An 18,342-nucleotide genomic window follows, 5' to 3' on the forward strand; every position below is an offset into this window, starting at 1 on the left:
TGCTACAGTTCTGTCGTCGCTATCTATCTTTTTGCCGAGGCTTGCTGCTCTCACCGCTCGCTAGTTTCTTCTGTCTCCACTGATACCCACATTCCGCTGCTCTACTACAAGTTCTTTGCAAGGCGTGGTCGACTATCATTACGGATAATCTTGAGTGGGTTTCATTGTCTGTAGTTTTAAATGTTTCAATTTTGAGGTTTGCCATCACTGGTATCAGCGATACCAACTCTTCTTCAGTAGTATAGTGGTCAGTATTTCCGCTTGTCACCAGTGTTGGCAACTCGCGGGAGACCGGGGTTCAATTCCCCGCTGGAGAGTACTGTCGCTCGTTTTTTTGGCCTTCTTTTGACCAGTGGTGGTGATGATGATGGTGTGATGTAGGGCTCCAATTTGGTTGAGTCTTTTTTGTCTGCTATTGCCAACCCATTTTGGTCAGGCAAAGCGCGCGTTTTACGGTCTGGAAGCCCCTTGTTCTTTCTTGATTTTTCAGAACTGTTAGTGGAAGAGTAAGTTGCCTGCTGAGAAGGCCGCTTAGCAGATTAGTGAAATCTGATGCAAAGAACAGAGTGCGCCTTTGACTCAGGCTGGGGCTTATTCTTGGTTGGGACTGACCATCGAGATGACTGATCAGTGAAGCCCGATGCGCTTCTTCCAACCTACTGTTGCTCATTACCCAGCTATCCTAGGCTCTCCATTCCAAGTCTGGAAGGTGCAAATGTTTTCTTAGTTGTTGTTGACGGGGCTAGAGGTAAGTGTGCAATTCTTACTCGAGCGATACTCAGCCTGGACTAATAGCATGTCAGCTACATCGAAGAGCAGGGGTCATACCTGACGCCTCGACATGATCTGGTGAAGAACTTGGAACCTACTTTGTGTATGGTATCACAGGTATGCGGAACAGGCATCAGGACACAAGTCAATATGTGTGTATGCCTTTTGCCTGACTCAATCTCGTCTGGATCTCTAGGGTGATGTCTCGTTCAAGGATCTTCGCCCACGTGCTGTCAGCCCCAGGTTTCCCGTTTTACGTAGCGTCAGGCTGGACGCGAGTCAGATTATGCTTTACTGGGAAGGGAAGAATTCTGCCAGTCTGCACGGTGAAATCCCGCGTTCCCGTCCTGGCCTGCGGCTGCTCATGGTTACCCTGGTAGAGCCGTAGTATTCTCTACATGGCCATGACAGGGCTGTGCATGAATTATCATACTCTGGATCGCTCAGTCTACTCCAAATCGTAAAGTGGACTGAGTATGACGACGGACTTGCACGCCGAGCAAGTAGCATGCACCATCAAGCAGAAATCCATCGAGATCTCAAGGTTCATGCGTTGTAGTGCGACACCATGGTCTTGTAGCCCATGCTGCACTCGTTCGTTCCATCGAGCCGGTTCTTGACGGCGTCGACCTACGCAACTGTTCAGCATGACCTGATACGCTCTTCGTCACGCTCTCTCCAGCGTGGGGGCAGCTCTCTCAAACAACTGGAACTTGCCTCGGCAGGCTTCAAGTTCTAAGACAGGTCGTCATTTCAAGCGTGCAGCAGACGGAATGGACCGTGATGAGAGTTTGTTGATCGGTTCGAAAGGCTTGGAAATTCTTGGATCCGGGATCAAGTCCACAGCATTGGGTTGAGGGAAATTGCAGCCTGTGAGTTGATCGATATTCCTGTTCGGAGATTCATGAACACTGCGGGAGCAGGCATTCCAAAAAAGGAATCTATCGGTGTCTTTCGCCGCACAACAGATCTTACCAGGTTTTGGGCTATTGTTCTACCACTCAATCCTCGAACCAGGTCTGAATACCCCTTGGTCAGATCTTGGGCCTCAGAGCATCGTCACGTATGGCTTCTCGGCGACTTGATTCGCACTTGCCGGCAACCTCCACGTACCGACGCACACGAGAAGCGACGTTGAGCCAATGTAGCCTCTGATATGACAACGCCCGCCAGTTCCCACGTCAATTACGTCTTTGCAACTTCTACTTCAGCCTATAGATCTTGCGGCATTGAGACAGCTGCCTCGGTATTATTTCAATCATAGTAGTTCTTGTCGATCTTTTCTTGAACGTATGCAACATGACCACAGTCTGGCGGAAATAGGCCATGCGTCATTGGATACTTGCTTTCCCCGCAATCCATCCGCATGGGACCTTGTGAGCGCAAACAACTTCTTTGGGGAAATGATCGACGCACCAAGCTAGTTCGGGCAAGAGACGTGAACTAGTCCGTGCGGAGCGTAAACCTTCCGTCCAGGTGCAACGCCACTGCCATATGAAGAGCTACCAAGCAGGTACGCATCAATAGTCCCGTAGCAAATGCGAACTCGCTTTCGGACATGGCTCCTAACTACCTATCTTGCCCCGCCTAGACCTCAGAACATCGCCGCCGATCGACTCCGGGGTATGTCGATCATCGACTACACACTGCGAAGTCAGGGGTGGAAGCAATGTCGCAGCCAATCGAGGTGCGCGGATATCGAAGACTTGCTGGCGGAGATGTAGGGTTTTGACAGCGTGCAAGGAAGTTGCCTCGGTCCCGATCTACGTCTCTCGATCTAGGAACAGAAGTTGGATAGGAGACGATGGCAAAAGATTATAAGTAGAAGACTCAGACGACAGAAAGAAGATCATCCTCTCAGGTCATCCCGAGTAAACCACAACAGTACACTTCGGGATTACTATTCATCATGCATACTCTTTCTCTTCTCCTCCTCCAGGCCTCAGGTGCCATGAGCTACGGCTGGGTCGCTGGCCAACCTGGTGTCAACTCCAGGTTGTTCGCACGCAACGCCGAAGTCAAGCGCCAGGCCAACTGCCCTTTCAACCCTGTTCACAAGGGGGCTGCTCCATACGTTGCTCCTTACACCTACTCTGGAGCTAAGAACGGTGTTCCCGGTAGCCAGAAGGGTGGTATCAAGGTGCCAGCAGATGGCGACAAGGCTCACGCCTACACTGCTCCTGGATCCAACGATATCCGTGGACCCTGCCCAGGATTGAACGCCGCAGCCAACGTAAGTTGCATCCACCGAACGCGAGTACCATACATTTGCTAACTGAACGCAGCACAACTTCCTTTCTCACGATGGTATTACTAACTTCCAGGAGTTGGTCGACGCCCAGCAGAACGTCTACAACGTAGGCTACGACCTTTCTGTTCTCCTCGCTGTCCTCGGTATCGAGGCTGGTGGTGATGTGCTCTCCGGACGTCTCAGTATCGGATGTGACGCCACGTCTCGCACTGCCACACTCCCTCTTCTGGGCAGCCAGCCCGGTCTTGACGGCCACAACAAGTTCGAAGCCGATTCTTCGCTCACACGCAACGACTTCTTCCTTGCCAACGGAGACAACTACAGCTTCAACGGCACCTTGTTCGCGCAGATGAAGGCGGTCGCTGACACCACTTCCGGTGGAAAGTTCGATCGTGAGGCCCTCTCCAAGTACCGCAGCAACCGGTACGACGACTCTGTCGCAGAGAACCCCAACTTCTATTTCGGTCCCCTCTCGCTTCTCCTCTACGGAGCCGCATCCTTCCTTTACGAGCTCTTCCCCAGCTACGGTGACAAGGGTGTCCCAGATCTCGCAACCATGAAGTCCTTCTTCGGTGCCGTTGAGGACTCCTCCGCCCCCGGTGGCTGGCGTCACGTCCCCGAGCGCATTCCCGAGAACTGGTTCTCGCGTGTCGAGCCCTACAAGAACATGGACGTGACCAACGAGATTCTTGCTCAGTACGTCAAGTACCCCAAGCTATTCGGTGGCAACGTTGGCAAGGGCAACTTCGACGCTCTCTCTACTCCATTCGATATCATCGTCGACGGAAAGCTGCCCAGCGATGCTACCGCTGCTCAGCTTACTTGCCTGCTTTACCAGCTGGCTGTCAACCTCATTCCCAGCACCGTCAGCAGCGTTACCGACCTCACAGATGCGTTGATCGACTTCTCCGCCGGAAAGTTGAACCCCATCTTCAAGGATGCTGGATGCCCCTTGATGGTCAGCAAGTAAATCACGCTTCACTGTTGAGCATGCCAGCAGCTGTTGCAGCGCACGCTGAGCTCCAGTTGAGGAATAGTCCTTAGTGAACCATGATGTTTGAGAGCGAGGCTTAACCTCATGCCACTAAGGACATCAAGTCCTTGGATGTAGTAAATAGTAAAACTAATTGCAATCCATCACATCTCATCAAATATCTGTAATGACTAGAGTGATGCAGCATCGATATAAACTAACCCCTAAATTTTACGAATTCCAAATGAAAAGTGTCTCGGGTTTACTTCCGTGGTCAAGCGCGTAGAATGGTGGACTACCTATTTAGGTAGGTACCTAGGTAGCTTAGCGATCTTGACGTCATGGACCTTTGAAGGCCAGCCTGAAACCTCGGGTCTCTGCATCATGCTTCGCAATACAATCCCTATCGGGTGGGTACAGCGATGTTGCTCGCATACAACGCGAGCGTTGTGATGAGCGCGGTGATCTGTTGTTGTGAGTTTTGCTGAGCTTTCCGTGGATACACTTGAGATCATAGCTTTCATATCCAGAGAATGGGTAAATCGAAAGAGCAGTTTTGCAACAATTCCATGGCGTGTATTTCTTCCCATCGTATATGTAACCCGGGTACTACTATGGTGAAAGAACAGGTCGGCAGTGCACTTGGACGAAGAGACCGACAGTGTAAGTCTGAAAATGCACACAAAGGCGGATAGATGCACTGAATTAACACCGGGGGCGCTTTGGCAGTTTCAAAATATCTCATGAATAACCATTTATGTGTCTACATCATCAACTTACATCCCCGCTGGATGTCGATATGGTCTTCTGACTTCGTCTGCCCAGCGTACGCGTGTCTCCCGATCGGCAGAGCATGCTTGGTACTATTTTCGCTGTTCGTATGAAGAAAGAGGAGATATCCGCATGAAAAACTCCTAGGACCAGCTACATGGTTAGGAAGATATTCAATGTCCTATCACTCTGCTCTACGTCGTGATCAAGACATACACGTGGGCACTGCATCGGACCAAACAACAAAGCATCACAATAAGCATAAAGGACTGTCACTGATCTACTTTCATGTCCTTATCTTCTATTCGTGCAAGAGAAGCATGACCCTTCAATTGTCGTCCACGGATACGCACGAGCAACAACTCGCCAAGTATATCAATGCTGTCGATGGTCTCAAACGAGAATGCACATTCGAAGGTGTAGAAATATCCTACCTCCCGCCCAGCGCTGTGGATACCCTGACGAAGCTTCAAGACATCACTATGTTCATAAGGAAGAGCCAATGGCGACAGGAAAGCGCATTTTATATGTACGATACTCGCAGACTCATAGATTCAATCGTACACAGGGGTAAGAAACTCTTTCTCCTCACCATCAAGCTAGGGCTTAGCCTAGAGTTCCTCTCTGAACTCTTGTATGAGGTGAATGATGATGATCTTCCTGTCGAACGAAAAGAATACGTTATAATGGCTGAGTCTCATCGGATGAGCATGTTCAAGTTTCTCCAGAATCAAGCGCTGGTGTGTGCGCCGATGCTTGATACAGAGTCATTCAACCAAGTGGTCCCTTATCTATCTTGCGTCCCATTTGTGGGAGTCGATGCGGTTCGGGAGCCTTATGTGTATGATGTGTCCTTCGACCCGGAGCATCTCAGGCAGAGAAATGAGGAAATTTGGAGAATGGAAGACTTTGGAAGCGCAGAGCTGGCAAGTGCGATGAGCTCTCGATTCAAGTGGGGCTTTAGATGTGAGGGAAGGTGGTATTTGTTCCGTAAGAAACCAGACGGCGATGTCGATGAATACTACCACGTTGATCAGGGAGAGGGCGAGAGCGAGACATACGAAGTCGTGGACGTGCCGGACGTAGAAGACTTGCCATGACATGTTTGTCGCTGGCAGTGAATGAGCACGCCAATTTGCTGACGGCTTGAGCGTGATTAGTTTGTGGAATAACAATCATGACTTCTAATTACCTGATCTTCTCACTGGATTTTAAATGGCTCTAAAGTACATCATTCTAGTCACTCAAGCTCTAATCTGCCAATCTCACGAGAGCAATGGCATCGTCAATAACCATACCTACAACCATACCTTATACCTCTCAAGACACCCTCATCCGGCACCTCATACAGCAAAATACCATAAAGTGCACCATCTTCGGCGAAGAGAACTCCTTCCTTCCCATAGCCGCCATAAAAGCTCTTGCCACGCACGAGAACATCAGAGAAGTAGTGCAATGCGATTCCGATCTTAAAAAGATATACTTCCCCGATCACAGCCGCTCATTTCTCGCCTATCGAGTCTATAAGCATGCACAGAAGCTATTTGTAGTCGCCGTCGCAGAGGATTTGGGCATGCTTTTCCTGCGCGACTTACTACGAGGAAAGCGTGCAGTAGACGAATATTTACCTCTCAAAATGAACACTCGTGTCCGAGACGAAAACGACGTGTCCTGGCCCGACGTTGATACGCGGGGATTTCTAGATAGGCAGAAACTCGTTTGCGCGCCGATCTTTGTTATGGGCTCGTACAATCAGAGTGTTGGTCGTCAGTTCGATCTACCAATCGTAGAGGCGAGGAGGTTAGATGGAGAGAAGGACGATGAGAGAGAGGTATATGAGGTGAAGTTTCATGACGAGTATTTAAGGCCTTCGAAATTTGCAAAGCCCGGTGAAGAATTGGTGCCGGGGAGGATGTTCTTGATGAGACGTTTTGCGAACAGAGGTGAGGCAACGAACGATGAGACTTTTGCTGAGGCTGTATTTGGGTTCAGCTTCAAGGGAATGTACTATCTAGTAAGCAACCCTTAATCTTCAGCGCCATAGGAGAGCGATAGAACTGAACTACGCGGATCAAGAGATACATTCGTTTGGTTAACGATGGCACATTTACAACAGCCGAGCTAAGTTGATATCGTGTAACCATAAGCTGACATGCGGAAGAGATACGAAATATACCAACTTCCGGTGCGACCTCGTGTGACATGAAGCTGAACGCATTGGCTCCTGCGTCAAATACTTGCGAATCTATTGCCAATAGTTTTGTGGCCAGCAGAAAGAGAAAGATTCTCTGCTTGAATGGCCATTGGATATAGCGTATTTGTAGCCAGCAATCGGGGATGATGCATTACGAAGACGAGCAAGACGCTACGGGAAGCCAACGACAAATAGCCATCTTGTCAGATAGACTCGTGAAAGCAATGATACATGGGTCTGGGAAGATAAGCCTAAGATGAAAGCCGCAACTGAAACATTCATGGGTCCCTGGACTGCGATCATGATCGAAATCTTACACGTACAGTGCTCAATACACAATCTAAAGTCAGCTACCAGCCGATGGCGTATTCATGATCGGTACATCTTCTGTTTGGCACACCTGCACGCTGCAAAAATTTCTGCCGCTACTCAACGCCTACAATCTCTTCTAATCGTCGGTAAGCTGGAGCAGTTTTCTCGGCTAGTTGTCCAGATGCTAATGTCGCACAACCACACCTCAGCTAGCGTAGTCTGTTAGCATACAGCGTCTATCCGAGTAGTCCGATGTGTGTGTAGGAGAAATGCAAAATTGATCGAGATCGCGTGCATACAAGCAACGAAGATCACTTGTTGGAATGTCGATCGGATCAGGAGCGGCCGGGGCAACGGTATGATCCTGTTACCGGGGATTTCATCCTCCACACACACACATTTTCATGGTACGCACACTGTTGACGAGAAACTTACCGCGGCCTGTGAACGATGACGATGTCTTGCAGACTGGACGGCAAAAGCATCTCGACTTCTTCTAGCGTACCATACGCGAGGTCGACATCGGATACGCACAGAGGTCTACGCACGCATGGGCCTTCTTCCGAACTTCTACTCACAAATGCCGATACACGTCTGTTGGCACGTAGTAGCGAAGGATTCTGCGATCTAGAACAATGCGGTAATCCTCGGTCCTGGGCGATCCACCATGTTTGGTAGACTTGCTCAAGCCAAACCCGGCGAACCATAGGAACTGAAAGAGCAGTGCATCAGAAGTGCCGTAGCGCCAACTCCTGTTCTGCGGCTTTCCCCGTTGAACCGGAATCTCTCTCCAAGTGATCATGAGAAGCAAGCCGTTTAGTGGTGACGAAATCAAGGTTCTCATATTGCGCACGAGAAACACCCCAGACCTTGTGTGAAGACGCGCGGTCGGGCAGGACGGATGAACGTCAGTCGTTCGATGAGCGTGCTGCCGAGAAGCGAACGATGAAAACTCTTTTGCTACCCAAGAGCGAGACTGAGTTACTCACCACACACATGTGATAGGCCGCGATGCGATGGGTGTGGAGATGGATAGGTATCGCAATCGATAAGTGGATAAGGTAGGGCGCAAATTCTCGCACATGGCTGCCGCGCGGAACCAGTGCCGCCCAGTAGGACAACGCCGAAGGTGCAGCAGCCCCACAATTCATTTCCAGCGCATGCTGACGGCTTGTGAATGCCATCATCACAAAGTCCAGAAGCTGTGGAGTTGGCAGCGTGCAGAACAAAGCGAGCGAACGACAGCTTTCGTTGAGACGGTCCGGCAGAAGAACCGCAGGAGGACATGTCACCTTGACGCTGTGACGGCTCGCCAACCGGTCCCACGTTGCGAATCGGCGCACAGCAAATTGGAGCTGGCTGGCAGGCAGTGGAGCGTACGTAGCCAATGGTGAGTACGGAGAGGCAAAGTCTGAATAACGAGAGCGTGTCCACATAGCCACGCGCCGTCGTCGCCATACCGCTTCTGCGTTCTAGCCCATCTGCTGTCAGTCCAGGGAGACATGGCGCGACTCCTTGCGATACACGTGTGTAGCATTTCCCCAAGACAGGTTCAGTCAAAGCGGTCGGTGCCTCATCTGCGATGATGACATGTGCCCGAACGAGGCGCAGACACGCTGTGCCTGGGATGTTTCGTTTACCGGCTTCAGCTCCAGCCATGCCCCTGGCGGAAGAGGGCGCGAAGAGCTCCGCGATGCAGTGATCGTCAGGCACGGCGTTGTGATTGGCTGACTGTGTCCGTCGCCATGCCACTTGCGGAAGCATGAAACCCGTCAGCTTGCGATATTTTGAGCTTGGCCATATTTAGCTGGAAACCAGCGCACTGTCAGTGTAAGGAAAAAGAAGGCAATCGATAGAGGTGGGAGGGCCCTTGGCAAGCGCATGCACATGAACACAAGGAAAAGGAAGTCTGGAGTTCGTTGCGGTGGAGATGAGCGCCGACAATTTCGAACGAGCGACGGCCATGGGCGAATGAGCGTGGTAGTGGGGCGACGACTCGAGCTTGTCTGCGGTGTTGTTGAGGCCGCCATGGCACGCCGTTCCACCAGCAGCCGGCCCGGAGTGGCAGGCCCCCCGATGACAGAAGCAGGCTAGATGCGTCGTGGTGAGCGGAGGATGCGATGCACAAGCGATGGCACCAGGCACGTTGCCAGGGGCCGGCCTAGTGCCGACCCTAGCGTAAAAGCTCGTGGGAATCCACTCTGCCCACCTTTCCTTCACTCACTAACCCACACCATCACCCACACACTCTTTCTATATTTCAACCTGTTCCCTCCCTCCTGTAACACTCATTCTACAGGCTCGAGGTCTTCTTGTTCATTCATTCACTCCCTAAAGACATTCTGTCTTCAACACTGTCATTCCTGACACAATACATTGTCAACGCGACAACTCACAATACCACTCATTCGAACTGCTAGTCGGTTCTGTCACTCCTGCAAATCCCAAACAAACACCTATAGCACCATTCCTTCAGCTATCCAACACTACCAACCGTCAAAATGAAGACATCCGCTGTCCTCGCTTCTATCCTTTTCGGCTCCTACGCCGTGGCTGCGCCTTTCGACAGGCGCGCCCTTGTCTACAAGACCGAGGTCGTCACTGAGACCGTCGTTGTCTACACCACCGTCTGGGACGACGAGACGACCGCTCAGCCTACTACCACCAGCGCTGGCGAATTCTACGAGCAGCCCAGCAAGCCTTCCACCACCAGCACTGTAGTCGTGCCCTCGTCTTCTGCTGTGGTCACTCCCCAGGCTGCTCCTACCAAGGCCGCCCCCACCTCCTCCAAGGCTGCCCCAGCCTACACTCCAGTTGTCCCCGAGAAGCCCTCCAGCGTCTACACTCCTCCTGTGGAGACTCCTACTTCCGTCTACACTCCTCCTGCTCCCACTACTCCTGCTCCTGCCCCAGTCTCCTCTTACGTCGCGCCTCCACCTGCGCCTGAGCCAACCACTACCGCAGCCCCCGAGCCTGTCTACTCTCAAGCTCCTGCTCCTGCTCCCTCAAGCGCTGCCCCCAGCTACGGCTCTTCTGGTGGCGTAACTTCTGGTGAATCTTTCGACGATGTCGAGATTACCGTCTACGACATGAACGTTGGCGACCTTGGTGCTTGCGGTGAGCTCCAGACCGATGATTCCAAGGTCGTCGCCATCAGCATCGGTGCCTGGAACGCCATGGGCGGAAGCATTCACGACGTCATGACCGGCGAGTCTTCCAACCCATGGTGCGGAAAGCAAATCGAGATTGAGTACCAAGGCAAGACTGCCACAGCCAAGATCATGGACATGTGCCCTGGCTGCGTCAACAAGTACGACATCGATCTCTCCCGCTCTGTCTGGTCTGAGCTTGGCCTGTCTGAGACTACCCGCTACCACGGCGTCAACTGGAAGATCATCTAAACGTCTTCTTCAGCCACGCCACGATCCATATACCCAAGATTCTGATATCTCGCTAGCGCAGGCAGGGTCAGCGCTTTGCACGACCAAGTTACGACTCATTTTTTCACGCATCAGTCAGGGACCGGTGACCGGAGTATACGGAAAGGGAACCGTCAGATACCGCGGTTCTTGTTCAGCTTTGCTCTTCTAGATTTCGCCTTGCCATCTTGTTGCATAGCAGATCCCATGATGTATATGGGGACACTTTGCGCATTGGAGGGCTCATTCTCACATTTCTTGTCACTCTTTGACTACAGCGGGCTTGCCCTGCTTTTCTTCACTTCCTTGTATAAGACTTTAGGGCTGGTGTATGGGAGAACATCTTAGATACCCATACAAGTTGGACATCGGAGGTTCACATCTACCAAAAGAAAATACATGACGCATTGCGCAACTTCAAATTCTTCCTCATACTGCATTAACGTGAACGATTATGAAAGTCGCATTGTTTGTGCTAACCTCCTTCTACGGCATCGGCAAAACGCTTCACAGTGGCTAATACGACATCCCCTGATAATACGAGCTGAGCTATTAACGAACGCGCAAGCACTCGACTCATGCCGATGCGACGATGTGGCTGCGCCTCACGCCTAGCCACCGTGCGTACTTTGCCAAAAGGAAGCGCCGATGCCTCCGAAAATACAACGCTGGGCCGCAATGCATGCTACCTTCATCCCTCCATCACACTCTCCTAAGCAAGGCTACTCAGCCACAGATCCCAGATGCAGACCGACCTTGTGAAATTTCGATCCGCAAAAGAAATGAGACTTCTGGCCATTTGCGAAGACTATGTCGCGACAAGCACACAAAGAAAACACTGAACGCCTGACGTCCAAACAACGCTTGCGGCTCGTTTCAGAAGGAACCAAGTTGCGATGTGCGAGGTGTTTGCCCCTTGGTAATCTCATAATGCGCCGGGGAAGGGTCTAGCACGGGGTGTTGGTGCTTTGCTGGGCTCCACATGTTGGCTGTTTCAATAGTGAACACTAGTTTGGTTTTCTCAGTCAGGAGTTTTGTGCGTGTTGAAGTCTCTTGTAGACCGACGTTGTTCCGGCTGAGAACATGACTAAAGGATAACCGCTGCGTTGATCATGTTTTGTTCGCGGTTGATGGACAACGCAACTACCCCCTTGAGAGTGCCAGCAAGGATGACATCATCGTGACCGTGGGCCAACACCACAATGACCAACAGTAAGGAAAGAACGGAGAGATGTTTGTAATGGCAACCAACACAAGTCAATTGCGTACCAACGTTTCTGAAAACTAAACCCACAGTGGCAACAACTTATCCAGAATGGCGAACCGCCTCTCTCACTCTCTCGATGAGATTGAAGCGCACACTCCCGCGATCAAGTCCCAAGATGCGGATACCGATGTCACCTCCAAGAACGGCGAGCAGATAAAAGAAGGCGATCATGTATACACGCGGATAAGAGGTGGAAGGCACGAGGGCGATGTATGCTATCCACGCCTGCACCTGCAGCACGTAAGCGTCACAGGCTAGAGCTGACACAATGAGAAGGTAGACAAGATCGTGGCCAACCAAGAAGAAGCTGATGCAGAGGGCGTAAAGCACCCACCAAAGGTACGTCTCCAGAATCTGCCAAGGGAGAAGTAGCGACAGCAAGACACTGATTTGATTGACTAGGTGCTATTCACAGACCAGAAGGGGAAAGCTGTAGCGCACAATCCAGGTACACTGGATGTGACGGATAAAGCCTAACGAAACGGTTCTTTTCAAAAGTCCCAGACTATATCCGCAGGCAATATAGGACAAAGGTCTTGTCTCCAGATGTTCCTCACCGCAGCGAAACTTGGGATCAGAAAAAGGAGGAGCTCTATAGTAAAGCAGAGCGCAGCGATTTCCATATATGATACCTACATTCCATACCCCAAATCTCCAGCATCCGTCTCCAATTCCACACGATCACCCATACCCCCAAAATACCTCCCTGTCCATCTGCACAACGTTTACCCGCTTCCCCAAACCTAACCCTCAGCGCACCCACGCAAAACACCCATCTTTTAACCGCCGGGAGACGCAGCATTCCACAGCTCGCTTCTTTCCTACCGAAACCGGTAGCTGAGCTGATGCACCCGGGTGTGAGTTTTACCAGCACTCATCCGGTGGTCAAAAGAAAGTTTCTTTGTGCGCGCGCTGGTTCGCGTGGGAAAAAGCCAGGCGCGTGGTGCCATGCGTTGTCCTTATCGAGCGCTATCTCACGTGCGCGCCTTGTGCCAACGTGGTTAGGCACGTGGAGGGCTGCTGTTGGCGAGCCGAGGCTGTGGGTTGCCAGCTGTCCGTGGGTTGCGCCCGAGATTCCTCCGTTGGAGCCCGCGTTGGCTGCGAGGGATAAGCAAACATCTCCCACGCTGAATACGAGGATTTTTTGGTAGTGTTGGAGGAAGTAGCTGGGTTGTGACGTATTGGCGGGGTGTTGGTGGGTTTGTTGAGCATGCAGGGTAAGTAGTAATAATGGCTGGCTGCGATGCCAAAAGTAAAGTAAAAGCTGAAAGACTACTGCATACCGTTCGTTGAATGTGTCTCGAAGTGGTTAAGGTAAACGCTTCAAGAGGCTCCCGACACTTGAATGTGTTCGTAAAGAATGTCTATTGTGAAGAATTTGCAGGCTTCAGGCACGCCTACGCTAAATTGCTCGTCATAGACGCTCGTTCTTTGCGGCAAGAGAATGTAGTTGTGCCTCAGAATATAGTTGTGTTTTGAATTGTTTGTGAATTTTCTCGAATTACAAACGTAGTAGTCCGTATCGCCATACAGTAACTTCATACAGTGCCAGCCGATGGCAGTCTCCCAAATCTTCATCTCGTCCCGAGCATCGATCTTGATGGGTATAGAATGAAAGTAATACCAGTACTTGTCGCTTTTGACCCCAAAACTAGTGTCCCAATCTCATAAAGCAAATCATCGCAGCCCGCATGCAGTGCGCCTCCTGGCGCGTGTGGGTATATGTACACCAGCTCATCCGGTGTATCCGGGTCCGAGCCTTCTTTCATCGTCGCTTCATCCTGCCTTCTCGATCTATGCGAATGCGCTGGCACCACCAGACTCGAGCAGTTCGATCTCGGCCATGGTCATGGACGGGCTCTGGAAGCGTGCGGGCAGCTCGGAGCGGTCGAAGTATAGGCCCTTGCCTGCCTCAATGGGGCCCAGGTTCCTGCCGGCTGCGCCGCCAATGTGGCCACCAACAAAGGCGCTGGGGATGTGGTTGAGTGGGCCGTGTTGCTGCGCCTTCTTGCGGTAGGACGCGAAGGATGAGGGAAGCTCGCTCATGGGAGAGGCAGGGTGGACGTGCGGGGTGTGGTCAACCTCTGAAACGCAACGTTAGCTATCTATCATGACGACGTGTGATGGCAATGCGTACTCTGAGGAGTGCTGCGCTTGCCCAGGAAGCGGATCATGGGCTGGCGAGCGAGGGCGCGTGTAGCGTTCATTGTGAAAGAGATGAGGTGGGGTTGTTGGTGGTGGTGGTGTGATGTGCAGGTTGCGATTGAGATTGGAATCACTGAGAAGTTTGCGCAGAAGACTTCAGATGAGGTTTTGTATTAGAGAAGCGAAGTAAGGCGATCTCGGGACAGATGCTGGTGGACAGACGACTTGTTGAGTTATTGAGGAGCAGTTAGGTTGAGGGGAGCCGCATAAATGTTGTTCGCGTTTGCGGAAGGAAGACTAGGTTGCGCCGAAGGCCGCGCCATGATTGCAAACCAACAACCCTCCCACTCACACGTGAGCGGCATCTCCCCACACTCGAATGAGCAGATGTCAAGGCAATGGGTATTTCTAAGCCAATTCCAGCGCAAGCCTCGGCGTTTGTGGGCTTACGCGCAACACTTGGAGTCGTTCTTGAACGTTCGCGGTCATAGCTCCCATGCCGCCCCGGTTGTCTTTTCCAGACTTTTACAAGTGCATCGCTCGCCGCCAATGACAACGCTGCACACGCCCGCTCGCCTTATCACCCCGCCGCCTTCTCCAGATCCTGACCAGCGGGAATTGCATATTGATATTCGCTTCTCCGACTGCGGTGCGGACGTGCGGACCCGACCTGCTCACCATGCACGAGTTGAGCCTCTACGGCCAGGTCACCTTTGCGCGCTATGAGCAGGTTCTGAACATCCTGGCGGGGGTTGCCATGATGCAGCCCCAGCGCGTCTTTGAGCGCCATGTCGTCTACAAGCCCACGCGCGAGCCTGAGGAGCCGGGCTCCAATCTTGGCCGTCGCGGCGGTACCCAGACTGTCGCGCAGAAGCAGGCCAAACAAGCTGCTCCCGTCGTCCTCTACCACACCCGGCTGGTCCAAAAGCTGTCGGAAGACGACTTTGCTGCTGAAGATGGCGTGTCGGAGGAGAGCACAAAGGTCCTGTCCGCTGATGTAGACGATGGGGAAGAGCCAACATGGTCCTTCGTCTTCAGGGATGTACCGGATACTGGTGATAGAGGTGTCTCCATCCGCTTCACCAACACCACTGATTTGCTGTCTGGCGATCCACATGCCTTCATGATCGCCTCGGGGCCCAACCAGTGAGATCTTCTCCCCGTCGCTGCCTTCACCTCTAACCCTAGCGCAGATTTGTGACCGAGTTCTACGTCGAGGGCTACCGTTTCGTGCTCGGTAACGTCGTCATATTCCTCCACCGCATCCTCCACGAGCCCGGCATCCGCAACGTCCAGAAGAGCCCCAAGGCCACACTGCCGACATGGAAAGGCCTGAAGCTCCTCGACCCAAGTGGCGTATACACACTTCAAGCTACGGTTCGTATTGAAGACTTCAACAACGCAGCCGTACTCGAGGAGGGGGTGAACGAGTTGAAGAAGTTCCAGGCGCAAATGAAGGGTTGCGTGAACTTGGACTTGCCAGATCGGCTCGCATTAGATCCCCGTGTCAAGTACAAGGCTCCTGCAGCCCCTGCTACCCAAGCACGGCCTAGGTGATGAACGGTCTCTTGCTGACAGAGAGCAATGGATATGGACTGGGTATTCTCCAGATAGTAGTCACCACACAAAGGCTGAAGGTACTTAGATACATGTGTCTGGTTCCGCTCTATGGAATGATCAGCGAAAAACATCAACGCCGGGGCGTCACATCAGCCTAGAGACAAAAGCATCGTGATGAAATTGCGCGTCGGATTAGGAAGCTGGGCAGATTCGATCTTCAGCTATGTATGTGGTCTTAGACGAGTGAGTAAAATAATAGATATAGATCGCCCATATTCAAGCGGCGGAGGTACCAAGGGTATATATGTAAGCGGTATGCCGTAATGGATAGAGTACTGTAATGTATTTAACTGCTGCCAAAGAAGTGCGTTTGGTGCTGTCGTAAGAGTGAGCAGTCCAGGCACGTGCTCGCGCGATTTCGCGTTTCGCGCCGAAGGAAAGCGCAAGCGAGCAACCTCACCGAGTTGCTTTGTCAACAGAGACCAACCTACAACGCCATGCACACACCCTGGCAATAACACAAACTGCACAATGTCCACTCGACCTAGTCTGAGCAAGCGACCGAGCTCTAACGGAAAAGACGTGTCGCCACCTCCATCCAAGCGGCGGCAACAGTCGACTACAACAAGTTCGTCAGTCATCGCTCGATGTGCGTCTTTGCTGACATAACTCAGGCAAGGCAGTCGCCAATTTCTTTACACCTGCCTCGAAGAAAGAGCCAGAGAAGATGACTTGGCGGATAGTCAAAGACAGCTTGCTAGTCGGACGTTTTGGCGTGGCAGCGCTGTCGGCAACGAAGGGCAGGCGCAGAATAGCAGCCTTTGACTTTGACTCAACACTTGTCACATCTGCATCGGGGAAAACATTCGCTCGTGATGCAAATGACTGGAAGTGGTGGGATAGTAGCGTTCCAGGACGGCTGAAAGAGCTGCATGAAGAAGGCTTCCTTGTCGCTATCATCAGCAATCAAGGTGGAATCAGTCTAAAGCCGGATCCCAAGACCGTGAAGTCGGATCAGAAGCGACTAGCGGACTTCAAGACCAAGGTGACAGCAGTCTTCAACCATCTCGACTTTCCGATATCGATATACGCTGCGACGAGTCGTGACCGGTACAGGAAGCCCAGGACCGGGATGTGGGACGAGCTACTGGAGGACTATGATCTTGAGAATGCAGAATCAATCGATCTAGAGAACTCTGTATTCGTTGGGGATGCTGGTGGTCGCGAGGCGGTGGCTGGCGGTGTAAAGGACCACTCGTGTGTCGACAGGTTCGTGAAGATCTCGAATCGTGCATTCATGATTACCAGGATACTAACTCTATGTAGAGATTTTGCTGCTAATGTCGGTATACCATTTCATACGCCAGAAGAGTACTTCCGCCATGAAGATCCCCGACCATTCGTCAGGGCTTTTGACCCGACCGCTTACACGGGAGTGCGTGCTGAAGGCTCAACACCTGCACGTAAGTCTGATATGCAACCTCTCAGCCGTCTCCCCGTCGTCCGTGTGCTAACTTTATCTACAGAAAACGCCTTTGCACAAACGGAAAGCCCCGAGATCGTCATGTTCTGCGGCAGTCCGGGCTCAGGTAAATCATCGTTCTATTGGAAACATCTGCAGCCACTCGGATACGGGCGTGTCAATCAAGACATTCTGAAGACTGTACGTTGCTGACTGAGTCATCCTGCCGCACGTGTCGTGCGACCCTTCTATACTCCGAGTAACACTCTGAAACAGCGCGAGAAGTGCGTAAAGGCTGCTACTGCACTCATCGAAGAAGGCACGAGCGCGGTTATCGGTATGTTCAGGTTGATCTGGGGCCCCAATACATTCCGCATACTAAGCTAACCTGTTCAGACAATACCAATGCCGATCCAGAAACACGCGCTGTGTGGGTTATGTTGGCGCAGAAGCTGAAAGTTCCAATCCGCTGCGTACTTTTTACTGCGACACCAAAGCTGTGCGAGCACAACGATACGTTCCGCGCATTGAACCTTGGCCCAGAAGTAAGTTTACCTACTGAGCCTCATCCCGTGCGTGAGTGCCGGAAGATAGACTTTGCGATCGCTTCAAACCTACTATCACACTATCCGATGTGGAAATTGGTTGTGCGGAACATCCGGAATGCTTGAAATCCCATTACCACACGGAGAAACTCCCATGCTAACATCGGATCTCCACCCACAGACGAACCGCGAATCTCGTACTATCCTGCCGCACGTTGCGTTCAGTGGCTTCGCTTCCAGATACCGTGAGCCTAAGCTTTCGGAAGGTTTCGCAGACATAATCAAGAACGATTTCGAGGTACGCGTAACCCAAGACTTTCCACGCAGGCTGGGCTGCAGGAATGTAACATGGACTAACCAAAGTATGCATTGCGTAGTTTGAAGGCTCCGAAGAGCAGAAACTACTATGGAGCAGATTCTGGATCTGACCTCATCATAATGGAGAACGCGAATGCGAGCGAAAGCGAATCATGTGACTAAGAAATGTCCCCAATCGCAACAATTATTGGCAGCTACGTAGCCTCGAACGCGTCTTCATCGACCACTGCTGTGTGGACAGAAAGTCCGAAATGCTGTGATTGGGTGAGAAGAGAATGTTGCTGAGGGGCCGTCCCCCGAGCGCAGGTTCGCAGCTCTAGTCTACGCCTTCTTCCTTTTCTACGCCGTTGAGCG

The 18,342-nt window shown here is 51.8% G+C and overlaps 6 protein-coding genes and 1 non-coding gene across 7 annotated transcripts; 6 read left to right on the forward strand and 1 right to left on the reverse strand.

Moving 5' to 3' along the window:
• Window positions 1–230: 230 nt before the first annotated feature.
• J4E86_001791 lies at window positions 231–317 on the forward strand. Its single transcript has one exon. It is a non-coding gene; the product is annotated as a tRNA-Asp (tRNA).
• A 2,363-nt stretch (window positions 318–2,680) lies between these two features.
• Window positions 2,681–3,992, forward strand: J4E86_001792 (uncharacterized protein; the record flags this gene model as incomplete). The annotated part of the gene is made up of 2 exons (XM_051442355.1): window positions 2,681–3,004; window positions 3,057–3,992. 2 exons carry the CDS (start codon window positions 2,681–2,683, stop codon window positions 3,990–3,992), a joined length of 1,260 nt encoding a protein of 419 aa, XP_051305943.1.
• Window positions 3,993–9,773: 5,781 nt separating this feature from the next.
• J4E86_001793 (uncharacterized protein) lies at window positions 9,774–10,673 on the forward strand (the record flags this gene model as incomplete). The annotated part of the gene is made up of 1 exon (XM_051442356.1): window positions 9,774–10,673. One exon carries the CDS (start codon window positions 9,774–9,776, stop codon window positions 10,671–10,673), a length of 900 nt encoding a protein of 299 aa, XP_051305944.1.
• Window positions 10,674–12,006: 1,333 nt separating this feature from the next.
• On the forward strand, window positions 12,007–12,330 carry J4E86_001794 (uncharacterized protein; the record flags this gene model as incomplete). Its single annotated transcript, XM_051442357.1, is given in 3 exon segments — window positions 12,007–12,168; window positions 12,235–12,297; window positions 12,310–12,330. 3 exon segments carry the CDS (start codon window positions 12,007–12,009, stop codon window positions 12,328–12,330), a joined length of 246 nt encoding a protein of 81 aa, XP_051305945.1.
• Window positions 12,331–13,752: 1,422 nt separating this feature from the next.
• J4E86_001795 (uncharacterized protein) lies at window positions 13,753–14,165 on the reverse strand (the record flags this gene model as incomplete). Its single annotated transcript, XM_051442358.1, has 2 exons — window positions 13,753–14,042; window positions 14,096–14,165. The coding sequence occupies 2 exons, from the start codon at window positions 14,163–14,165 to the stop codon at window positions 13,753–13,755; spliced, it is 360 nt and encodes a 119-aa protein (XP_051305946.1).
• Window positions 14,166–14,782: 617 nt separating this feature from the next.
• J4E86_001796 (uncharacterized protein) lies at window positions 14,783–15,660 on the forward strand (the record flags this gene model as incomplete). Its single annotated transcript, XM_051442359.1, has 2 exons — window positions 14,783–15,249; window positions 15,297–15,660. The coding sequence occupies 2 exons, from the start codon at window positions 14,783–14,785 to the stop codon at window positions 15,658–15,660; spliced, it is 831 nt and encodes a 276-aa protein (XP_051305947.1).
• Window positions 15,661–16,194: 534 nt separating this feature from the next.
• J4E86_001797 (uncharacterized protein) lies at window positions 16,195–18,098 on the forward strand (the record flags this gene model as incomplete). The annotated part of the gene is made up of 8 exons (XM_051442360.1): window positions 16,195–16,291; window positions 16,338–16,932; window positions 16,990–17,126; window positions 17,190–17,326; window positions 17,402–17,462; window positions 17,522–17,670; window positions 17,852–17,968; window positions 18,048–18,098. The coding sequence occupies 8 exons, from the start codon at window positions 16,195–16,197 to the stop codon at window positions 18,096–18,098; spliced, it is 1,344 nt and encodes a 447-aa protein (XP_051305948.1).
• Window positions 18,099–18,342: the final 244 nt, after the last annotated feature.

The sequence above is a fragment of the Alternaria arbusti genome, assembly GCF_024043155.1.
Source record: "Alternaria arbusti strain BMP 1465 chromosome Unknown scaffold_2, whole genome shotgun sequence".
NCBI lineage: Eukaryota > Fungi > Ascomycota > Dothideomycetes > Pleosporales > Pleosporaceae > Alternaria > Alternaria arbusti.